The sequence below is a fragment of the Phyllobates terribilis genome, unplaced genomic scaffold (genome assembly GCF_046119375.1).
Source record: "Phyllobates terribilis strain yellow unplaced genomic scaffold, ASM4611937v1 Scaffold_4__5_contigs__length_816908805, whole genome shotgun sequence".
NCBI lineage: Eukaryota > Metazoa > Chordata > Amphibia > Anura > Dendrobatidae > Phyllobates > Phyllobates terribilis.
The window spans coordinates 187,815,258-187,837,876 of NW_027362764.1; the positions used below are offsets into that span (position 1 = coordinate 187,815,258).

The following is a 22,619-nucleotide window of genomic DNA, read 5'->3' on the forward strand; positions in this document are numbered from 1 at the left end:
AAAAAAAAAAAAAAACACACAACTTTGGAAAATTACACACCATGATGGGTTTGTTTTGTAATGCTACAGACATTTAGTGTTTCCTCGATGTGCATCCAAAAACTCAATGTGCTCACCCGATCCCATCATAAGGTGGATGTCTTCAGTAGACTCGAGTGCACGGACTCCTCGGTGGCTCACATGGTAGATTAACAGTAGAAAAACCACAGCAATCCAGCACATCCATAAATGTTATAACCAACAGCTTTAAGACTCTTCAGTAGCAAAAAAAAAAAATGCCCCAAATTATGGACAATCCCTTTAACTTGCATGTATTTGGGGCTTAAATATTTTTTGCAATTGGGTTTCATGAAAAAAAAAATAAATAAAAATCACTGTTCAGCCTTTAAAAGCGCACAGTTTTCCTGCACATTGAACTGTGACATGGTTTATGATCATAAATCAGCTGAAGGGAGCTCTGAATAAGGGCGCATTCACACATCAGTTCTTCAGGTACGAGTGTTATCTGTGTTAAGCCGGAGTCACATCCGATGCGAGATGCTAATGACACTTGGCTCTTGATCCGAGTGTCGGTGCTCTGATCCTCTCGCATGAGAGAATGGCAGCACAGCTACAGAGAAATTAATTTCTCCATCTCCTCTGTTGACGGTGTCAGCGGGAATCGCACTGCACTCGGGAGCTGTATACATGTCCCCCTTCACTCTCCTCCATCGTTTGGATCCTTCAGTGGAAAAGCGCTAGGATATGTTTTCTAATACCAATCAGCGCTTGTTAGCTGAAGAGGCTGCACTCCAAAGCTTCTGCAGGATCCAAGCAGAGGAGGAGAGCGACGTCTAAACTGTGCTCAGACTGCTGTCACTCATTGAAAGCTAGCCCCACCAATCACATGGTGATCGGAAGTAGGAGAGCCTGCACGACAGAGGAATACATGACCCACAGAAGCAGAACAGGTAATACAAGTATATTAGAAAACTGATTGTTAGGACATATGAGGGGGATCAAATAGTAGCGCAAAACCCCCTTTATAAAAAAAAAAAAGTGTAAGTTACACTTACATTGTACAAGCTGTACCATGGTATATCCAAATAAGTCTCTCGACAGTGGCATCTTGGCCCATGCTTATAAGGGAGACAAGATAATGCCCACTTCTCCCTAACTTCTGTCACAAGGTCAGGAAACCCTGACAAAACCATAAAATCTAGTGTGAACAGAGCCGTGGACTTTACAGGGCACAAATAACTGGGTTACAGGGTTTATTGTAATGAGCCCTCTAACGTGACATCTTACGAGAAAACCAAGGCCTACATCGTGGCACCAGAGCTTTATCACCAGCAATGAAGGACACTCAGCTACAAGTCAAGTGCAATATTTAATGTGCTTTCTGAACAATAATCACAGTAGATACATCTAATAAATCAGGTAAATACTCCGATCATAGGAAAAAAAAAAATTAAAAGTACCAAAAACTCAATTCTAGAAAAAGTCTAAAAGAAGCACACAGTCTTAACCTTGTTATCAGTTGTCAGATGATGTGGTCCCCTTACTTTTTCTCCCCGGCAAGGGGAAGGAGGATTTGCATTGGAGCTGATTAAGTTTGTTGGCCAAGAATGTGAACGGTTCAATCAAGGTCTTTCTGTCTGTAACTGAAACTTCCCATAGTCTGACTTTTTCGCCTCTTGCCCAGTGTAGTGCCATCTCTGTATCCACTTGTCTGTATTCTGCAAGGTCCATCTTATTACCCAAAACAACAAAGGCCATCTTTCAAAAAGAAAAAAAAAAAAAAGTTACCTAAAACAATAACATTTTTCAGCAAAATTACAGTACATCTAACTTTGTAAAGAGAAGGCAGAGCGCTGTTGCGATTGTCATCCAAGGTGTATTCTGTACTTGTACATAAGTGTTTGATTGTAAGTACACAACATCTCACCAATCTGTAAGACCCAACCCTCCAGTCCTCCTCTCTCTCAGCTCCAATGTGAGCAGTGGAGGACACAGTCTCCTGTTCTAGCGGCTGTGATGTTCCTGTAAATAGTCATTAAGACGACCCCTTTACATGTTCTGTACAGAAAACCGCTTCATCTTTTTCAGCCTTGCAGCATTGGGGTCCTGGGTTCAAATCCCACCAAGGACATTTGTAAGGAGCTCGTTTTCCTCGGGGTACTCCGGTTTCTTCCCATACTCCAAAGACTTAATGGTAGAGAATTTAGATTCTGAGCCCCAACGGGGACAGTGATGTCTGTAAAGCGCTGCAGAACATGATGGCACTATAAAAGTGAATAATATAAATCTTACACTGAAAGATATATTTTCAGTGGTCATTATACTGTCAGATCTCGCTTAATACACAATCTGCAAATCACTTTATTTAAAAAAAAAAAAAAACCAACACTAGGGTGACATACCCCTAGCAAGAAAGAAAATATAAATTATACATCACTTGTTACTAAGCGTCTCCACCCTCTGTATAATAGAGCAGAGATGGATACAGGGAGTGGGGACGGGTCTTTGTCAAACTGCATACAGGGGTAACAGACAGGCAACAGTAAGAGAAGGGCATGCTGGGAAAAAAAAGGAAAGGAGTCCCAAATCCTGTAGTGTTGGCAGAATTCAGATGAAAAGAAAGAGCCTGCTAAAAAAATAGATAGATATGGGGTAAATAAATGACAAAAAATATATCAGTGAGATATACAATTAGTGCCTTTGCCTAGCATGTGTAGCTTACTGTACATGCATTAACCTAATAAATGGAAAAAAAAACAACTAAGGCTACGTCCCCATGATCAGGAACCAGCAGCGCATTTTTGCTGCATCCAAAACGCTGCGTTCTAATGCCCCACTTGTTTTGTCAGTACATGTGGATCCACTGCATGTAATGACATTCAATCGGTCAAAATCTGCACCAAAGACCAGCGTCTCCGCTACACAAATTGACATGCTGCAGCTCGTAAACTCGCATGGCGGGTGAGTTTATGCAGCGTCAAAAACAATCATAGTGGGCATGGGATTTATATAAATCCATCCTCTGTGCTTGTACTGTAGAACGCAGTGTTTGGGAAGCAGCGCAGGTGAGCGGAGTCCAAAGCACTGCTATTCCTGATCATTGGCAGACAGACGTAGGGTCCCCCTCATTTTTTGGTAACCAGCAAAGGTAAAGCAGACAGCTAAGAGCAGATATTATCAGGCTTGGAAGGTCACTGGTTATTGGACCCTTCCCAACCCGCAGCCACCTCAAAAGTTGAGCATCACATGAGATACTCCAATGCTGGCGCTTCACCTTTGCTCTTCCTAATTGCCCTGGTGCGGTGGCAATTTATCATCTATTTACCCCATATCTATCCATCTTTCAATATTCTGTTTATTAGGGGATTTTTACAGTATAGGGGACAAGAGGTCAGGAAAGGCTATCTATCCACATCTTTAACACCTAAAAATCTGTTATTTCTATTCTGGTAGGTGTCACACATACGAAAAAAAAAAAAAACAGACATGTCTACATGTGGGTCACACGGACTGTGTAAAAACACAGACATGTGCACAACCCCATAGATTAGAATGGGTGTCTGTGTGTACGTGTGGCTTCTGTTTCACACGGATGTGTGAAGGGGGCCTTATAAATGGGGAAAGAAGCCGATTTTTCTGAGCCACTTCTCCATTCACCTCCTGAACTTACCATCCACTCTGAAAACAACAGCTCAACACCATCTTGCATAAAACAAGGCCTCATTCAGATGGCAGTTTTTGTGCTTCCAGGTGCTTTACGTGTTTTTCACAGATAATAATGGATGTGTGAACAGTTTTGTAGACTTTTTGTGGACCCAGTGGTCTGTGCAAAATTACAGAAACAGGTCTGATATTAACTATGTAAATCTATGGGTCCGATTAAAAAAAACAAATAATAAAAATGGATCGGACAGCACTCAGATGCCACCTGAGTGCTGTCTGTTATTCACAGATTGTTAAATAGGAGGAGACAGTCAGAACTTTCATTTCCCCCCACATATGTCATAAAACAGGACCAAACTCATGTCTGAATGATCTCTAGGGGTACGTCAACACAGTGAGGGGTCAGGGTAGGCTCACTCACACTTCTGCCCTCTGCTGAGCACTACACATCCAAGACCATTCACTGTTTTACCTCTTTTTTATCCCGGGAACGTTCTATGTCTCTTTTAAGTTGCTCAACCATTCTGAAGGATTCCAGGCGGTCCACACTGTAGACAAGGATAAAGCCATCCGCAATAGAGAAGTAATGCGTCGGCAGCTCGGTGCCTTCCTGAAGTCCCTGTGTGTCATAAAGGCGCAGCTGCTCCTTCACTCCACGCTCTGTTTCCACTGAAGCAATATATACATCTTCCAAGGTCTCAATACTTTCCTGTCCTGCGACAAGCCAAAAATAATGTCTCCCATGAAAACAAAAATACATTTCTCATTGAAATGAACCAAACAGATGTTTTCATTCCTCTCGCTGACTGTATACAGCAGCCATTTGACCTATTTTAGAAATAGATTAATAGTGTTTATTTTTTTTTTCACTTGACTGGTTACCTTTAAACAAGCCTTGCCACATGACTTAGGATAAAACCCAAACCAGAATCTCAATTTCCATTTTCCAAAATATGCACCTTGACAGGATATATGTAAAATAAAAATTACTAATCCATTGCACAAAGCTCCTACGCCAACCCCGATAGAGTGCTCAAACTGGATCCATTCTTATACATTAGGGCTTTGCTCCTGATGGGTTTCTCATAGCAGACTCAATATACATAAACACACAGTGATGGATTCAGATTAATAGTATGTACTAGAAGTTATGAACATATGGGGGGGAATTATTAAGATTGCCATTCTATATGGATAGGGGATAATCCTTTAATTAGGCGCTCGTTACTCTGGTGGCTTTTTTTATTGAAGGTTTATTTCCATCATTAAAAGTGGTCAACTATATAAAGCATAGGTAATAATTTAGGGATCAGTAGAGGTCCATCCATTGGGACTTCGAACCACTACAGACCCAAGAATGGGCTTTGAAATTCCCCGCTGATTAGTAAACTATCACCTACCCCCATAGGTAGGTGATATATTGAATGAGGGAAATAACTCTTCAATACAAACCTTGCTGGCATAAGAGACACCTCATTTATGAAAGGTTTAGTCCCAAAATAATAAATTATTCAAGATCACTTGGGATCTGACTGCAGTAACCACCATGGATGCCAAGAATAGGGCTATGGAACCTTTGTCTTCATAGGAACTGAGCTATGCAAGTTCATCCTCCACGCCATCCATTTTCTATGCCGAAAAATCGCCAAACGTGGTGCTCACCCTTTAACAGGAATTCCATAGACAATGAATGGAGGAGGTCGAGCTTACACACCTCTGCTCCTTTCAAGAAAAGGTTTCCAGGGCCCCGTTCCTCAGATTGCCAAGTGTCCTGGTAGTTAGACTCACAACAATCAGTAACTTAGTCCCTATCCGTGGGATAGGGGATAATTCAGTATTAGGAGTATAGCCCTTTAAGGGCTGGTGTCAATATGTGCTGCAAATTCTGGTGTAATTGTAAATCATAATACATTTGTCAGGCCACGTAACCTTCCACTAAATCCAAACAATTCTTTAGAAGACTGCCATGAGCGGTGGGAAAAAGGAACAAAAAAAAATAAATAATGAGTTTCTGTAAGAGAAAAAGGCCGTTTTTCACCTGAAAATCTCACCTATTATGTGTTTTCCATACAGCACCTGCTCCAGGATAGCAGTTTTGCCAACTCCTGCCTGTCCACACACAACTATCCGACTTCCTTTCCCCATTATGAATCAATTCTGTAAGGAAACACACTGAAAATGTATTAAACCAGCAGTGACAGGACACATAGCAGCGGGCACTATTCCCGATGTCACAGACTCCAGTGTAAGGTCTTATGCAAAAGTCCCTATAGGGCCGCACTGAATCCTCTGAGGAATAATGCTGCAAGGGCAGACAAACCATTGGTGCAACCTGTGCGGTCACACAGGGGCCCAAGAGGTAAAAGGGCCACATCCACCTCCAAAGCAGGTAGAATTCTTTTTTTAATGCAAATTTTCTGCTGCGTTTTGCAGTACCAGCAAAGTCTAAGAGATTCCAGAAGTCTCATACGCACATCATGGTTTTTTTTTGTTCAGGATTTTGTGCCTTGTATGGTTTTTTGCAAAATAGAGCAGGTCCACTCGAAATAATGGATGGTGAAGAGAAAAATAAAAAATAAAATTTAAAAAAAGCAGCAAAAACGCAGGTGTCAAGCTTTTCAGCATGATCTTTTTTTTTTTTTTTTTTTTTTTTTTTTTTTAAACTGAACTTTATGTACATGCATATAAGAGACAAAAGGGCAGTGAAAAAAAAAAGCTGCTGAAAAAACGCACCAAAAAATAAGCAACAACACAAGAAAAATCCTGAACAACCTCCTGGCAAGAGATCAGGTTTTGCTGTCGAAAAAGAAACAAAAAAAAAAAAAAAAAAAACTATGATGTGTGGACATAGCCTTAGGGTGAGTTCACACCTTGCATATTTGTTGCATTAGTTCAGTACCAAAATCCCAAATGGATGGATAAGTATATCGTTCGCACTTTGGGATCCACATCCGGTCTTGAAAATCTGCAGGGGTCTCCAGCCATAGCCACATTTTCCTTATTGAATACAATAGTGAGAAAACTCCACACAAAGGCTGAGTGCCCACTATGCGTTTTTCAAGCGGAATTTATGCAGCGGAAATGCTTTAAAAATGCTTGGTAATCCATGACCATGTTCCCCAATGATAATCCACATATTCTGTGCACATGCTGCGGAAAATCCGCAGCATGTCCATTATTTGTGCGTTTCCGCATGCGGATTTGAGGTCACAATGCATTTGAAAAACGCAAGTCAAATCCGCATGTAAAAATGCGTGTAAAATCCGCATGTGTTTTTACTGGGAAGGACATGCAGAAACGCTGCGGAAAATTTCCACTTCAATTCTGCATTGTGGGCACATAGCCAAACAATATTTATGGGCAAATTGAAAAGTGAAGAGAAAATCCACGGATCAAATCCTAAAAACAGGCAGCACTGAGACACTTTGTTCAATACCTCAGTACATCATAGGGAGCACCAGTATATTCCAGATTATTAACCAAAGCCAAAACATCTTCTACTCAATACACAGAAAAATATCTTAAAGTATTCCACCATTGCATACCTGCTATCTGCTACAATGAAAGCCCTGCACCCAGCTGTCCATATACCTGCTCTCTCTGCTTGTTACTCACTTCCAATTAACCTTTTATTGGCTATTGATGGCAAGGAGTACGTCTACGTTCCCACAATGAGCTTTTGATGTCGCAGCATTTCTGCACCTATTTAGTAAAATAGGTTACTTGCATTTTTCCAAAAATATGCAGCGTAAAAAACTCACCAAAAGCTCATCATGGGAACGTAGCCTAAGACTAGGGCTATAAGAAGGCCGGGTTCTTTGGCAGTTTCTTTTTTGCATACTTGTGGCAATTATTATTATAGCGCCATTTATTCCATGGCGCATTACATGTGAAAAAGGGGTATACATACAAGAACAAGTACAAAAATCTAAACAGAACGAGTCAGTGACTGGTACAGGAGGAGAGAGGATCCTGCCCGCGAGGGCTCACAATCCACAAGTCATGTGAAGTCATAAAAAAAATAGTACATATTTGCTCTTTCACAAACTTGTGATTTCAAAACGTAAAAAAAACACATGAGGAGGGTAATTTACAGTGGAGTTATTTTATTTTACACAGGTGTTTTTTTCATGCATTTTAGGGATCTTGAAAATCATACTTAAACTGAACCTGACAGCTGATACCTTGTGGTGTTTCAGAAAAAAACATAGTTAAATAGCCACTGCTGGTGACTAACCAGACAGGCGGGTCCCCGGCAATTTCTCCCCGCCCCCTGCCCAGGATTGACAGATCTCTGCTGGGGATGAGCGAACCCGAATGGTAAAATTCGGGGATTGAACCATACATCTACTGTAGTGTTCAGTCTGAACCCCAAACTTCTTACTGTACATCCATGTTACTGTTCGGGTTCAGCAGCCTAATAAGGCTTGTTGAAAGGCTGCAGCGCAGCCAATCAACCAGGTTTAAAGTTGTGGGCACTTCCCGCCCCATCACAGCCATGCCAAGTGACTTGTCCTGACAGTGTTAAAAAAATAAATACAAAAAATGACTTGGGGGCCCACCTATTTTAATAACCAACCAAGGGAAAGCAGACAGCTGTGAGCTGGTCTTATTATGCTGGGAAGGGGCCAATATCCATAGAACTTTCCAGCCTATTAATATCAACCTCTAGCTGTCTTCTTTGCCTTTGCTGGTTATTTAAAATCGGGAGACCCTAAAAAAATTACATGGGGTCCCTAGTTTTAATAACCAGCTAAGGAAAAGCAGACAGCCGGGGTCTGATATTAATAGGCCGGCATGGTCCATGTATATTGGCCCCTTCCCAGGATAATAAGACCAGCCCTCAGCTGCCCTAGAAATGGCACATCCATCCATTAACCTCGGCTCTTCCCAATTGTCCTGGTGCATTGGCAATCAGGGTAATGGGATTATGGGGTTTATGTCAACAGTTGGCGCTGACGTCAAGCCCACGGGTTAGTAATGGAGAGGCATCTGTCAGACACCCCCATTACTAATCCAGTGGTCAAAAGAAATAAACACACAAAAAAATCTTTATTTGAAAAAAACTCCCCAACAATTTCCTTCTTACACCCATTAATTAAAAAAAAAAAAAAACACCTGTCCGCCGTAGTCCAAATGGAATGATGAGCGGTGACATGACCTCGAGTGACTTATGCAGCCTCATTCTTGAGGTGACTCGCAATCATGTCTCATGGGCGATGACGTTACTGACGTGAGACATGATCACGCGTAACCTATGCTGCATAGCTTGAGAACGAGGCTGCATAAGTCACTCGAGGTCATGTCACCGCTCATCATTCCGGTTCTCACTCTGTACTCTGAGAGACCTGGCGGAGTACAGTGCGAGACCCGGCAGTGGCTGCTGCTCCAGTCTATGTAGCCTTGTTCTCTGAATGGGGCTCCATACACTGGAAGACAGAGAATTGTCGTGGGACCTCCATTTGGACTACGATGGCCCGTTGTTTGTTTTTTTTAATAAATGGGTGAAAGAGGGAAATTGTTTGTTTTTTTTCAAAGAAAGATTTTTTTGTATGTGTGTTTATTTCTTTTGACTATTGGGTCAGTAATGGGGGTGTCTTGACAGACGCCTCTCCATCACTAACCCGCGGCTTGAAGTCAGCGCCAGCTGGTTATTAAAAATAGGGGAGACCCCAAGTCATTTTTTTTTCCATTTATTTATTAATAAGTACAGTAAACTACACACACAAGGCACTGCTCCAGTCCTCCACTTGGACCTCCGCCTACTGGTTTAGGATTATTTTTTTTATTATGTTAAGTCATTTTCCTATCCACATTTGTTTGCAGGGCACTTGTCCTGTTCTTACCCCCATTTTTCTTAAAGTGGTTGTCCACTAACTAGGACAACCTCTTCTTAAACAAAATGTTCGGCCCTGATAAAATAAAGAAACCTATACTCACCTCCCGTGCCAGCTCTGTTCCACCGGTGCTGGCACTCGCAGTCCCGGGGCTCCCGTGTGGTGGAATGACACATGATGCCCGGCGCCCAATCAGCACTGGCATCACTGTCTCCACCTTCGTACGAACTGTACATGAAGAGGAAGCCAGGGGTACAGCTGATCCCGGGCTTCCTCTTCATGTTCAATCCGTATGTAAGCGGGGACAGTGATGCCAGCGCTGATTGGGCACTGGGCATCATGTGTCATTCCACCACACGGGAGCCCTGGAACTGCGAGTGCCGACACCACTGGAACGGCGCTGGCACCACTGGAAGGGGTTGTCCTAGTAGTGGATAACCCCTTTAATTTTGCAGCCCCCTAGCCCTTATAACGACCATTTTACAGCACCAAAGTTTGGGTCCCTTTGACTTATATGGTGTTCAGGTCCGGTGTCAAGTTTGAGTCAAGTTCTGGTACCCGAACTGAACTTTAGACCCAACGAACCCAAACCTCTATGGGTTCGCTCATGCCTAGTCTCTGCCTACACGAGTACATAGGGAATTCGGTTGGATAAAACACATTAATAAGGTTTTTAATTCATAACGCACTACAACACCGTACCGGCGTCTTTATCAAGTGATAAAAACAAATGTGATTTGTGTTTTTTTTTCACTTGAAAAAGATGCCAGTACAGCGTTGAAACGCATTGTGAATGGAAAAAAAACTCATTATAATCGTGTTTGAAGAATTGGTTTACACCAGCAGAGCAGTCGATCTACGGTGCTTTATCCATCTGGATCCAATATTCCCTGGAGGATCTTTCCACCAGCCACAGGGCAGCGGCAGCTGTTTTTCTTCATGTCAATATAGGAGTTGTGCCTGTCACAACCCCACCAGGTGAGCATAACAAGCACTTACCCACTCTCCCTCCATAGGGTATCACCCTATTGTGCTGTGCGCTCTGTTCCGCACATCTTGATTTCTTTATATATACACGTAGGAAGAGAGCTATAAATCCAGGGCAGCGGGTGGGGAGCCGCCTGTCTAGTCTGCAGCACATCTCGGTTCCCAGCGTCTATTAAACTATGTTTTGTTCTGAAACAATGCAGCATTTCAGAGTTGAACATACATGGCTGGAATCGTGTAGCTAGTGTCCAATACATGCTGCCCATTGATCGGGCAGCATGTATCTGATGTCAGATTGCCTTTAAATGAGTTGTCCAGTCTGAAATGAAAAGTCTGCAGTTAATCTGTGTGACTGCAGACTTATGAATCTTCCCAGAGCACGCACCATGCGCTGTGGGGATTCTCTGGTTTCTGAGCCAGGAACGACTTTGATGTATGCGATATGCATAGTCCGGGGCAGGACCAATCTAATGGGCGCGGCTTCGCTCCATACACTTGTAATGAGAGAGGCCGCGCACTGTCTAGTGAAAAATGCATGAAGAAAAACATCTGTGTAAAATAAAATAAAAAAACTCCACTGTAAATTGCCCTCTTCATGTGTAATGTTGTTTTACATTCTGAAATCATAAGTTTGTGAAAGAGAGCATTTATATGTACTATTTTTTATGACTCCACATAAATTGCCACAAGTATGCAAAAAAGAAACCGCCAGAGAACCCGGCCTCCCTATAGTCCTAGCCTTAGGCTACGTTCCCACAATAACATTTTGGTGAGTATTTCAAGCTCTGTATTTTTTTTTTAAAAATGCAAGTAACCTATTTTACTTAATAGGTGCAGAAATGGTGCAAAAAATCTGCAACATCAAAATCTCACCTAATACTCATGGTGGGAACATAGTCTTTTGTGGGCCTAGCAGCATTTTATCTTGAAAGTAAGGCAACAGATGGCAGCACAATTTAGTCCAGTTACTGCTGAGATCTTTGAGAATAACGTCACACACTTTGGGCTTGTTTTGTCTATTTTTTTTAGCCACTTGTTTATTTGCACCTTTTAAAGTCTATTTCATATGATTTTGCTTCTTTTATGTTTGTCGTTGTAGGTGGGGTTTCCAGATGTTTTTGGCCAATTTATTAATGGAGATTTTTTTTATAAAAAAAAAGACTATACATTTTTTACACAAATTTACTCCATCCACCCCTGGAGAGATTATGCACGCTTGGGATTTTTGTGCATATATGTGACATTTTAGTCATGCAACTAACAGTTCACAAAAAGGTTACACAAGACAAAAAAATTGAAAAGTGGATTTAATGCAAATGATGAATCGGGCCCTTTGTGTTGTGTTTTTTGGTTAAAAAAAAATTTTTTTTTTTTTTTACAGGATTTTGTATGGCCTTTTCCCAGATTTTTAGCTAATTATTTGTTTTATTTATGTTTTAGTACCTGCTTTTGGCTGTGTTTTTTTTATTAGTATTGCCAATATTTATATGCTCTTATTTGAGCATGGAAAATTTGGAGAGGATTACAGTACAGTGCCAGCCATGTAGACCACTGGTGGACAGACAGAAAAGGACCCTGTGCAAGAACACTATATAGGCCTTTACAACTCATCGTAATGCATCTGCTCTGTAGATGGTAGTGGCCCCCTTACCTCTTGTGTCCCTGTGCAGCCGCACAGGCTGCACCAATGATATGTCCACCCTGATGTAGATGAGATCTCTATAAATCTCATTCACATGCTGCAGAATTTCTCCATGCCAAATTTTTTCTTTGATGCAGATTTTTGAGAGCTGTTGTAGATTCTCACCGTGGATTTTTTAAGAAGGGTGAAATCCTTGGTGTATTCTATGTCAAATGTGTAGCAACATCCGCTCATTACACACGCGCAGACTTGTAGCAGATTCTCTCAGTGGTAAAATACGCCCCATGTGGATGAAGCATAAGGGTGCATTTACCGGACGGTCATCGCGCAGTGTAAACAAGCTGCGAATCAACCAATGAACATGAAAACCACTTATTCATCGGGTGAAATTTTTAAAAGGAATCTGTCACATGATTCATGATGCCCGAACCATGGGCAGCATAAATCAGAGCCCGGCTGCACAACTGCAGTTAAGTATGTCTTTATCTGAACACCATTACACCCCCTTACTTTGCATTCTGAGCACTGTCCCCGATCCTGATTAAAAGCAAGCGCTTTCCAACAGCAAGTGCTGCCTGAACTCAATTCATAGCACAGACACTGAAGGAGGCCGGCAGCACGCATACAGTGTCAGTGTGGAAGTGTTCACTGTGTGGATGCCTCTGCCCTCTCATCCCTGGCTCCTGTCTGCAGCTGCCGCTCACAACACTTATACAGTAAGTCCCATAGACTGTGCTCACCAGTCCCAAAGACAATGAATTGAGTAGAGTCTGCACATGTCTGCTGCATTCAGGAGGGGTTCTAAAGCCCCAATCTAGAGATCAAAGGGGTCCCAGTGACCGGACCCCCAGCGAGCAGCAAGTTATCCCCTATCCCATTATTAGGTGAGAACTTGTTTTTTTGGAGGGAGATATCCCTTTAAGACACAAAATGATAGCTTACAGTAAGCCAAGAGACGACGTGTCTAACTTTATGCAAGATGTGTCAAATCTAACATCATGAGCCAGTGTGATAAATTTGAGGCGTCTCATAACTAAAGGGGCACTATATAATGGGGATTAGTTATAGGAACTGTTTATCATGCACTTTCGGACAGGCATTTTTGGGGTACAATTGCAGCCATTGGGTAGGGCAGGGTTCCCCAACTCCAGTCCTCAAGGCCCACCAACAGGTCATGTTTTCAGGATTTCCTTAGTATTGCACAGGTGATGTAATTATTGCCTGTGCAGGTGATGTAATTATCACCTGTGTAATACTAAGGAAATCCTGAAAACATGACCTGTTGGTGGGCCTTGAGGACTGGAGTTGGGGAACCCTGGGGTAGGGGACAGCTGGCAAGATTTTATTGAGAATAGCAGTGATTGCTTTGGGCCCATTGGTCACTGCAGTTGCCATTTTAGTGGGTTACTTTGGCATCTATCACATTTCCTTGTTTATGGCTCTGAAGGCATGTGGGTGCTTTCACACTGCGTTCTGGCACTCGTTCGGTGGTCCCATCGGAGCTTACATCCGAACCCCCCACAAAACAGGATTCGGACGTATGCGCCAACGAGGCCATAAACTTAACAGGTGCCTGAATGCAAAGTGAATGAAGCACCCTTAGGCCACGTTCTGGTTTTGGCTTACAAATACTGAGGTAAAATACTGACCAAATACTGAATGTGTGAACGTGGCCTTATTTGTTTGTAGAGAAGCAGAGATCAGAAAGACACTGTCATGGCAGTCTGGACAAGATGGAGAAGACAGGGCAAGACACTGACTGTGACTCAGTGTACAGCAATATCAATTACTGTGTGGTGGTAATATATGGGCACAATATGTTGATATTATCTAGCACTGTGTCTCTTATTCTAGGGGTATTCATTCCATCTCCCCTATTTTTTAACTGCGCTTCTCCCCGCTTTCCATTCATCTATTTGTATATTTATTATGATTGTATATATCTTTATGAATAAACTTTGACTTGAATATTGCAATCCCTATGCTTCTGGGTTTCTTGTTTCCTGACGATATATGGGACTTTACCATGTCTAATTGTACTCTCTCATTATGTAAGTAGGAACCTATCGTTAGGTTAGATTATCTAGCACTGTATGGCTGTATTATTTGGCAGTATATGGTGATATTATTTAGCAATATGTGGTGGTATTATTTGGCAGTAAATTGGTGTGTTATTTGGTATTATATGTTGGTATAATTTGTAGTGATGTGTCGTTCGGGAACGAACAGAGACAAAAAGCCGTCTCCCTGCTGTGAACGATGGGAGCCGGCTCCCCAGTGAGAGCCACTAAATCCTCTTAATGGCTCTCACTGTGCATAAAATTTCGGTGTTTGGGGGACAAAACCATGCCCACTCATCAATTTAATTGGCTGTCCACAAGGACGTTGTTTTCAACTGCGGCAGGGCCGGGTTTTGGGCATGTTAATGTCATCTTAAATATGTGTTCACCTGGGGTGAACACATATTCATTAGAGATCCATTTAGGGTCCACAAGAGTCGCTCTTTTTGGTGAGAGGAGCCAAGTGAGCCACATCACCAAAGAGAGCCAGACTGCCCATCACTAGTTATTTGGTAATATATGAAGGTATTATTTGGCAGTAAATGGTGGTGTTAATATACAGTATATAATGATATTATTTGGCAGTATATGAGGGTATTTGTACAATTGTTAACACCATCTCACATGTAAAGGTGACGCCCTGCTATTAGTGTTGAGCGAGTATGTTCTGTTAACCCTTTCGCCAAGTATGCTCAGGCCGAGCACCGAGTAGTTACAGCTGCTCGGTGTTATGTTTGAATCACTCCCAGTGTGCATGATTTGCGACTGTTTGACAGATTTCGTACATGTAAGGAATGTCTAGCAGTCGCAAATCATGCACACGGGAGTGATTCAAACATAACACCGAGCATACTCGCCGAAAGGGTTAACAGAATATACTCGCTCAACACTACCTGCTATACAATACCAACTATAACCACCGTATTGCACCTTTATTTGTGCATTGCTAGTATTTGGCAGTATAGAAGGTCGAACCACAACTTCATCATTCCCGAGGCCCAGGGAGGACATACCATTGGTGCAATCCGTGCTGCATAGGGGCACAGGAGGCAAGGGGCTGTTTCCTCAGAGCAGGTGGAACAGTGCATTATGATGGGGTACTGGGCTGCAGAAGGCCCGTATAGTGCATTATGATGGGGTACTGGGCTGCGGAGGGCCCGTATAGCGCATTATGATGGGGTACTGGGCTGCAGAGGGCCCGTATAGTGCATTATGATGGGGTACTGGGCTGCGGAGGGCCCGTATAGCGCATTATGATGGGGTACTGGGCTGCGGAGGGCCCGTATAGTGCATTATGATGGGGTACTGGGCTGCAGAGGGCCCGTATACTGCATTATGATGGGGTACTGGGCTGCGGAGGGCCCGTATAGTGCATTATGATGGGGTACTGGGCTGCGGAGGGCCCGTATACTGCATTATGATGGGGTACTGGGCTGCGGAGGGCCCGTATAGCGCATTATGATGGGGTACTGGGCTGCGGAGGGCCCGTATACTGCATTATGATAGGGTACTGGGCTGCGGAGGGCCCGTATAGTGCATTATGATGGGGTACTGGGCTGCGGAGGGCCCGTATACTGCATTATGATAGGGTACTGGGCTGCGGAGGGCCCGTATAGCGCATTATGATGGGGTACTGGGCTGCGGAGGGCCCGTATACTGCATTATGATAGGGTACTGGGCTGCAGAGGGCCCGTATACTGCATTATGATGGGGTACTGGGCTGCGGAGGGCCCGTATACTGCATTATGATGGGGTACTGGGCTGCGGAGGGCCCGTATACTGCATTATGATGGGGTACTGGGCTGCGGAGGGCCCGTATACTGCATTATGATGTGGTACTGGGCTGCGGAGGGCCCGTATACTGCATTATGATAGGGTACTGGGCTGCGGAGGGCCCGTATAGTGCATTATGATGGGGTACTGGGCTGCGGAGGGCCCGTATACTGCATTATGATGGGGTACTGGGCTGCGGAGGGCCCGTATACTGCATTATGATGGGGTACTGGGCTGCGGAGGGCCCGTATACTGCATTATGATGGGGTACTGGGCTGCGGAGGGCCCGTATAGTGCATTATGATGGGGTACTGGGCTGCGGAGGGCCCGTATACTGCATTATGATAGGGTACTGGGCTGCGGAGGGCCCGTATAGCGCATTATGATGGGGTACTGGGCTGCGGAGGGCCCGTATAGTGCATTATGATGGGGTACTGGGCTGCAGAGGGCCCGTATACTGCATTATGATAGGGTACTGGGCTGCGGAGGGCCCGTATACTGCATTATGATAGGGTACTGGGCTGCAGAGGGCCCGTATACTGCATTATGATGGGGTACTGGGCTGCAGAGGGCCCGTATACTGCATTATGATGGGGTACTGGGCTGTGGAGGGCCCGTATACTGCATTATGATAGGGTACTGGGCTGCAGAGGGCCCGTATACTGCATTATGATGGGGTACTGGGCTGTGGAGGGCCCGTATACTGCATTATGATGGGGTACTGGGCTGCGGAGGGCCCGTATACTGCATTATGATAGGGTACTGTGCTGCGGAGGGCCCGTATACTGCATTATGATAGGGTACTGGGCTGCGGAGGGCCCGTATACTGCATTATGATAGGGTACTGTGCTGCGGAGGGCCCGTATACTGCATTATGATAGGGTACTGGGCTGCGGAGGGCCCGTATACTGCATTATGATAGGGTACTGTGCTGCGGAGGGCCCGTATACTGCATTATGATAGGGTACTGTGCTGCGGAGGGCCCGTATACTGCATTATGATGGGGTACTGGGCTGCAGAGGGCCCGTATACTGCATTATGATGGGGTACTGGGCTGCGGAGGGCCCGTATACTGCATTATGATAGGGTACTGGGCTGCAGAGGGCCCGTATACTGCATTATGATGGGGTACTGGGCTGCGGAGGGCCCGTATAGCGCATTATGATGGGGTACTGGGCTGCGGAGGGCCCGTATACTGCATTATGATAGGGTACTGGGCTGCGGAGGGCCCGTATAGCGCTGTATCTGCTGTCTGTATCTGCTCCTGCCTCACTACTGCTCACCCAACACAGTAGTACAGTGCGCGGCAATAATAAATATAAACTACATTTCCCATGAGACATTGCCAGCAAAACAGGAAGTTGTCATGCTCTCGGCGATGTCATAAGGGATTCTGGGTAATCTCGTCCTTTCTTTCCGGCTGCCGAGCCATCAGGTAATGGACGCTTCCTCTTACACGCCGAGATGTGTAGTCTGAATCCGCGTCCATCCGCCCCGTTATACGGCGCTCGGTCCCATCTGCGGGGGCTTCTCGCCGTCTTCTCCGTGCTGCGCCCCTGCACGGCTCCTGTGCTCGGCTCCTCCGCCATATTATGGGGCTGTAGCCTCTGTATTCGCGGCCGCTCCATGGAGGCCTCCGCGCCCGGGATGGCTGTACGGCCGCCGGCAGATATCGGTGTGTGGTGTCAGTGCTGCAGCAGGCGCTCCCGCCCGGGCTTCCTGACCGTCCATGTGGCTGCTCCGGGGACGCACGGCCGGGAGCGCTTTACGGCTCAGACATATACCGTAGATCGTGCGAGGCGCTGTACAAGCATTAAGGAGTGAGAGGGGGGATCCTGCAGTTTTGGGGGTCTGGAATGTTTACCTGTGTGGGGTGCTAAATCCCTGTGTTCTCCCCAGTTTGCCAGCATGGGTGCCTACAAGTACATGCAGGAGCTATGGAGGAAGAAGCAGTCCGATGTGATGAGGTTCCTCCTGCGCGTCCGCTGCTGGCAATATCGCCAACTGTCCTCCCTCCACCGCGCTCCACGTCCCACCCGCCCAGACAAGGCGCGTAGACTGGGGTACAAGGCCAAGCAAGGTGAGTAACCAGGTATAGGAAGTCGCCATCATGTCTAGGGGCATTTGTAACCTGGGTACCAGCGCTGTGCTCCTGCAGTGGCCTTCAGGCAGAAGACTTGGCCATTACGGTTGATGATCTGACATCTTATGGTGGTTTATACTTCCAACATTTTTTTTTTTTGGAGCAAAATCCACAAGTCCTGAGGCCGATGAAAGTGGTACCGGTGCCTGGGTATTTGGGACCACACGTGAGGGCTTGTCTCCTTCAGTGATGACCAGTCTGATAGTTGTGTGATTCTCAGTATCAGGTTATGTATTTTTCTAATCTCTTCCTATGTTTTTCCCACACTCCTAGGTTACGTTATCTACCGCATCAGAGTTCGCCGTGGTGGCCGCAAACGCCCAGTGCCCAAGGGTGCAACCTATGGCAAGCCAGTGCACCATGGTGTAAACCAGATCAAATTTGCTCGCAGCCTGCAGTCTGTTGCTGAGGTATGAAGCCAGGAAATATCTAACTCTACCTTGTGAGATGTTTTCACATTGTATGTTGTGTGCTGCCCCTGTGCTCCATGTACAGATATCACTGGGTTAGGTAAGTAGGCTTAAAGGGGTGATCCGGTACAACTCTGCAGTCACTCTGTGATTGCTGACTTGTGAATCCTCACCACACGCACTATGCTTTGAGGATTCTCCAGGAGTGGGCATACTTTCTGCCATATTCCGACTAGACGTGTCTGGCCTCACACAATACGCTTTTTCATTGAACGATGCTGCACACGTCTAGTCAGTATGGCCGCATGTATGCAAATCACATAGTCACACGCCCTGCTGACTGCACCAGAGCATCCTCACAGCATGTAGTGCGTGTTCTGTAGGTAGAGACTGCAGACTTCTGCCCCAAGTCCAGACTACCCCTGTAGATGAGTTGTCCACCACTAGGAACACTATTTTTTTTTTTTCTTCTTGATTAAATAACTGTAGAGTTTGACATATGACTCTTTAATATCTCAGCTGATTGATTACATCAAAGTTGAATACTTAGAGCGGAAGGATTCTTAATGCAGCCTGTGGCAAAAAGAATTTGAACCACAAACATACATTTAAACAAACCCGCAAAAAGGCATGGAAACGACAGTGTGAAGATAATATAAAAAGTCAGTCTTTATTGAAAAAGGATCAGTTAAAGATTTAAAGACAAGTAAAATAAATCCATACAAAGAAACCGGTGCAACAACCAGCAAAATATACGCATGTGTGTTTGCACTCGTTCTGCTGGGACTTGGGTGATATTGGCATGTGATCCCTGCAGCCAATCAGCGCTGGCTTCAGTCGCCTCTCCTATGTATGTAACTGACATTCGGATGAATTGCGGACGGCTGCTGCTCTCACGTCCTCCGGATATTTAGCTTTGTCCGAAAGAGGAGAGTGCAGCCAGCTCTGATTGGCCGCTGGGATTGTGGGACATAACAAGTGATCCCTACGAGAGCCAGTGCCGATGCTGGAGGTGAATATAGCTGTTATTTTATTGGGGGTGGGGGGGGGGCATGAAGATACAGAAGTGATTGTCTGAGTAGTGGACGTCGTCTTTAATAATCGTCCAGAAGACAAAGTGAACACAAATTTACATATATATGGTACCAACCAAAATAAGGGATCAAAGTGTACATCTGATTATCACATCTGTTTTTATGATCTATGGTTTGATATCTTATATTTATACATAGACCAATCACCTTTGAATTATCTTGATATTTCTGTGTATGCCTAGATATATATTTATATTGTATGCCTCAGCCTAATAAAGACCGGCAATTTTCTCTCTGGCCTTGATGAGTGTCCATGATGGCGTCACGCCTTTTCATGAATCTGGTGTCTGACCAGTAGCTTCCTCCAGTCTCTGATCACCCATTTAGGTGATTGACAAATGGGTTGGAGTAAGATTACCTGCGTAGGTAACGCTGCAGCTTGTCATGAATTATTCATTTTATTTGCTTATATAGTGGTATTAATTCCACAGCGCTTCAGACATTGGATTAGAGAAGCTGTGGTCTCACACACTCGTTCCACCCATTTTGGTGGAGATGAAAGAAACTGGTGTGAAAACTCCCAAGTTACAGAAATTTAACTCCAAAGATGTGCCAAAACTTTGCAACTTTTCAAAACCCTTTTATACCAAAAATTCTGGTGAAATTGCTTTGAATTATGCCATAGGGTTTCTGATTGTTGCACCTCTTTCTTTGTGTTGTGGGACACTCTTTAATTGTTTTATATATGGTGAATTTTTAATACTTTGGTGTTTTATATTATATTTATAATGCTTGGTCGTTTCCTTGCCTTGTCTATGGGTTTGAGTATCATTGCATGTGACATTCTACACACTTTTTTGGATCCACATTGGTGATAAAACAAGCAGTGAAGTAAAAATATATATCTATTGAACCCAGTGGTGGAAAACCCCTATAAAACTATGTATTTGAGGGTGGTCATCCTTCATGGGTCTAGCGCAACGGTCCTGTACAAGGATTTTAAACTGTTGTCAGTCTTACCGCAGAACATTGACCAGTTCTCTGTAACTATATTATGTATATTGTCTGTGCTGAATGTCAGGAATCGGCTTGGTGTAGACACTAGTGACCATTACTTGAGATGTATCGGACGGTTTAAAGTAATGCTTTCCAACACACTTTTTTTTTTTTTTCCAAATATTGGACCACCGACTTCTTTGGGTGTCATCTGTACTGATGTTTTTCACGTTGTTTAGCGCCATTTTAACAATGAAGAAACTGCTGTTTTAAAAGCAAAGAAACTCTCAAAAACATGCCCGAGTGCCTCTTGAGCCTCCCATTGACTTGCATTGTAATGTATAGTTTTCAGAGCAGAAACCTGGAGAATGGACCATTGACTTTTTAACCGCTTGGCATCTTTGGAAACCTGAAGCAGTTATGGCCCTCAGCCTGACTACATGATCAGCAAGGCTTTATTTTGCATAGAAATTCAATGTTCATTCTTCAGATCGCTTTTTTAGATGCGTTTCAGAGTGGGCATCGCAGAAAAAAAACAGCCTTACCAACACCAGGTCAGATTACCAATGCACTAGCAGGATGCAGCAGACCCCCATGATAAAGGTGGGGGCCACACAGGTGTAAAAATACTGATGGAGCAACCACTCACAGACCTACCAATTCATGGAGGGGGGTGGCTGTGTAGTATTAAACATGTGCACAGATGGAGCTTGTATCTGTATGCTGCACAGTATTTGGCTTGGTTTATTGATTACACCCATACTATTAGGTCAAGCGGGCTGCCCAGCACTATATACATGCACCCCACAAGCACAGACGCCCCAATTCACCCAACCAACACTAAAGGGTCTGGCTGTGTCCTGCATAAAAATGTAAAAATTGCAACAAAAAGATGAAAAATGTATAAAATGCATTACATGAGGTATTGGTCGATGTTTCGGCAAAAATATTCAAGCTCGCAACCTGCGTCAAGGGTCCTTGTACTTGCAAGTCTCTACACTAAAATTTAAAAACTGCTCACAGAAAGGATAAAATTTCATGACGTTTCAAAAAAAAGAATTAAATAAGCTCTGGAAGCAGAATTCTCCCAGGCAGCATCCTCCCCAGAGCCTGGAAGAGGTTCTTTACATATAAGAAAAGTGTTGATTTCTCAGGAATAAGACATCAGATCACAGATATCAAGGTATCACTGTATTCTGCTTCCTATGACCTGCATGTTTGTAAAAATTTAGGAGGGTTGATCCTACTGACACTTTCCCTCTTAAAGTGGATTTTAGAGCTGTCTTTTCCAAAATCCACTTACATATTATCAATTGTGTAGGATGTTTGTGCCTAGTGTATGAAAGCAAGTTACACCGCAAAAATCTGCCATTGTCTGTTTTTTTTTCTAGGAGCGTGCTGGCCGTCATTGTGGAGGACTGAGGGTTCTGAACTCCTACTGGGTTGGTGAAGACTCCACCTACAAGTTCTTTGAGGTGATCCTTATAGACACCTTCCATAAGGCAATCCGACGTAATCCAGACACCCAATGGATCACAAAGGCTGTGCACAAGCACAGAGAGATGCGTGGCCTGACATCAGCTGGCAAGAAGAGCCGTGGTCTTGGAAAGGGCCACAAGTTCCATCTCACCATTGGTGGTTCTCGTCATGCTGCCTGGAAAAGACGCAACACTCTTCAGCTTCACCGTTATCGCTGATTGGGATAGTACTTGTAAATTTGACAAAAATAAAGTTGTTTGGACAAATGCTTGCTTCTGTTACTGTCATCAAACCTCAAAAGTAGTTGAAAGCTCTGTTCTATAATATGGCACGTAAAGGGGTTTTCCTACAAACAAAATTCATTTTAATGAATAAATCTTGGAATAAAAATAGGTTCCATAATTGTATGTGTTTAAATGTTTCTCTGCTGAGATAATGTTATAAATGTGTCCCTGTGTAATGGATGTCTGTCTGAACATACCACAGCCCCTGGCCAGAGGAAGATGCTAGAGTATATAGAGAACAGTATCACAGCTGATTCTTTGAGGTGAATCATGTTTAAAAACTAGCAGCAAAGCTTTACCTTTAGGCCATG

The 22,619-nt window shown here is 44.1% G+C and overlaps 2 protein-coding genes across 2 annotated transcripts; one reads left to right on the forward strand and one right to left on the reverse strand.

Moving 5' to 3' along the window:
* Positions 1-1,442: 1,442 nt before the first annotated feature.
* On the reverse strand, positions 1,443-17,276 carry NKIRAS1 (NFKB inhibitor interacting Ras like 1). The gene is made up of 4 exons (XM_073676578.1): positions 17,246-17,276; positions 5,715-5,820; positions 4,136-4,377; positions 1,443-1,758 (listed from the first exon to the last, which is right to left on the reverse strand). The coding sequence occupies exons 2-4, from the start codon at positions 5,806-5,808 to the stop codon at positions 1,516-1,518; spliced, it is 579 nt and encodes a 192-aa protein (XP_073532679.1). The 5' UTR covers positions 5,809-5,820; positions 17,246-17,276; the 3' UTR covers positions 1,443-1,515.
* A 31-nt stretch (positions 17,277-17,307) lies between these two features.
* RPL15 (ribosomal protein L15) lies at positions 17,308-22,290 on the forward strand. Its single transcript, XM_073677974.1, has 4 exons — positions 17,308-17,397; positions 17,862-18,042; positions 18,379-18,515; positions 21,937-22,290. The coding sequence occupies exons 2-4, from the start codon at positions 17,871-17,873 to the stop codon at positions 22,240-22,242; spliced, it is 615 nt and encodes a 204-aa protein (XP_073534075.1). The 5' UTR covers positions 17,308-17,397; positions 17,862-17,870; the 3' UTR covers positions 22,243-22,290.
* The last annotated feature ends 329 nt before the right edge of the window (positions 22,291-22,619 follow it).

Coding starts and splice junctions, on each gene's coding strand:
- NKIRAS1 (XM_073676578.1), bottom strand. CDS start 5,808: ATGGGGAAAGGAAGTCGGATAGTTGTGTGTGGACAGGCAGGAGTTGGC. Junction 4,378..5,714: donor GTATGGAAAACACATAATAG/GTGAGATTTTCA, acceptor GGCTTGTCGCAG/GACAGGAAAGTATTGAGACC. Junction 1,759..4,135: donor GTTCCCGGGATAAAAAAGAG/GTAAAACAGTGA, acceptor TCTTTTTGAAAG/ATGGCCTTTGTTGTTTTGGG.
- RPL15 (XM_073677974.1), top strand. CDS start 17,871: ATGGGTGCCTACAAGTACATGCAGGAGCTATGGAGGAAGAAGCAGTCC. Junction 18,043..18,378: donor GGGGTACAAGGCCAAGCAAG/GTGAGTAACCAG, acceptor CCACACTCCTAG/GTTACGTTATCTACCGCATC. Junction 18,516..21,936: donor GCCTGCAGTCTGTTGCTGAG/GTATGAAGCCAG, acceptor TTTTTTTTCTAG/GAGCGTGCTGGCCGTCATTG.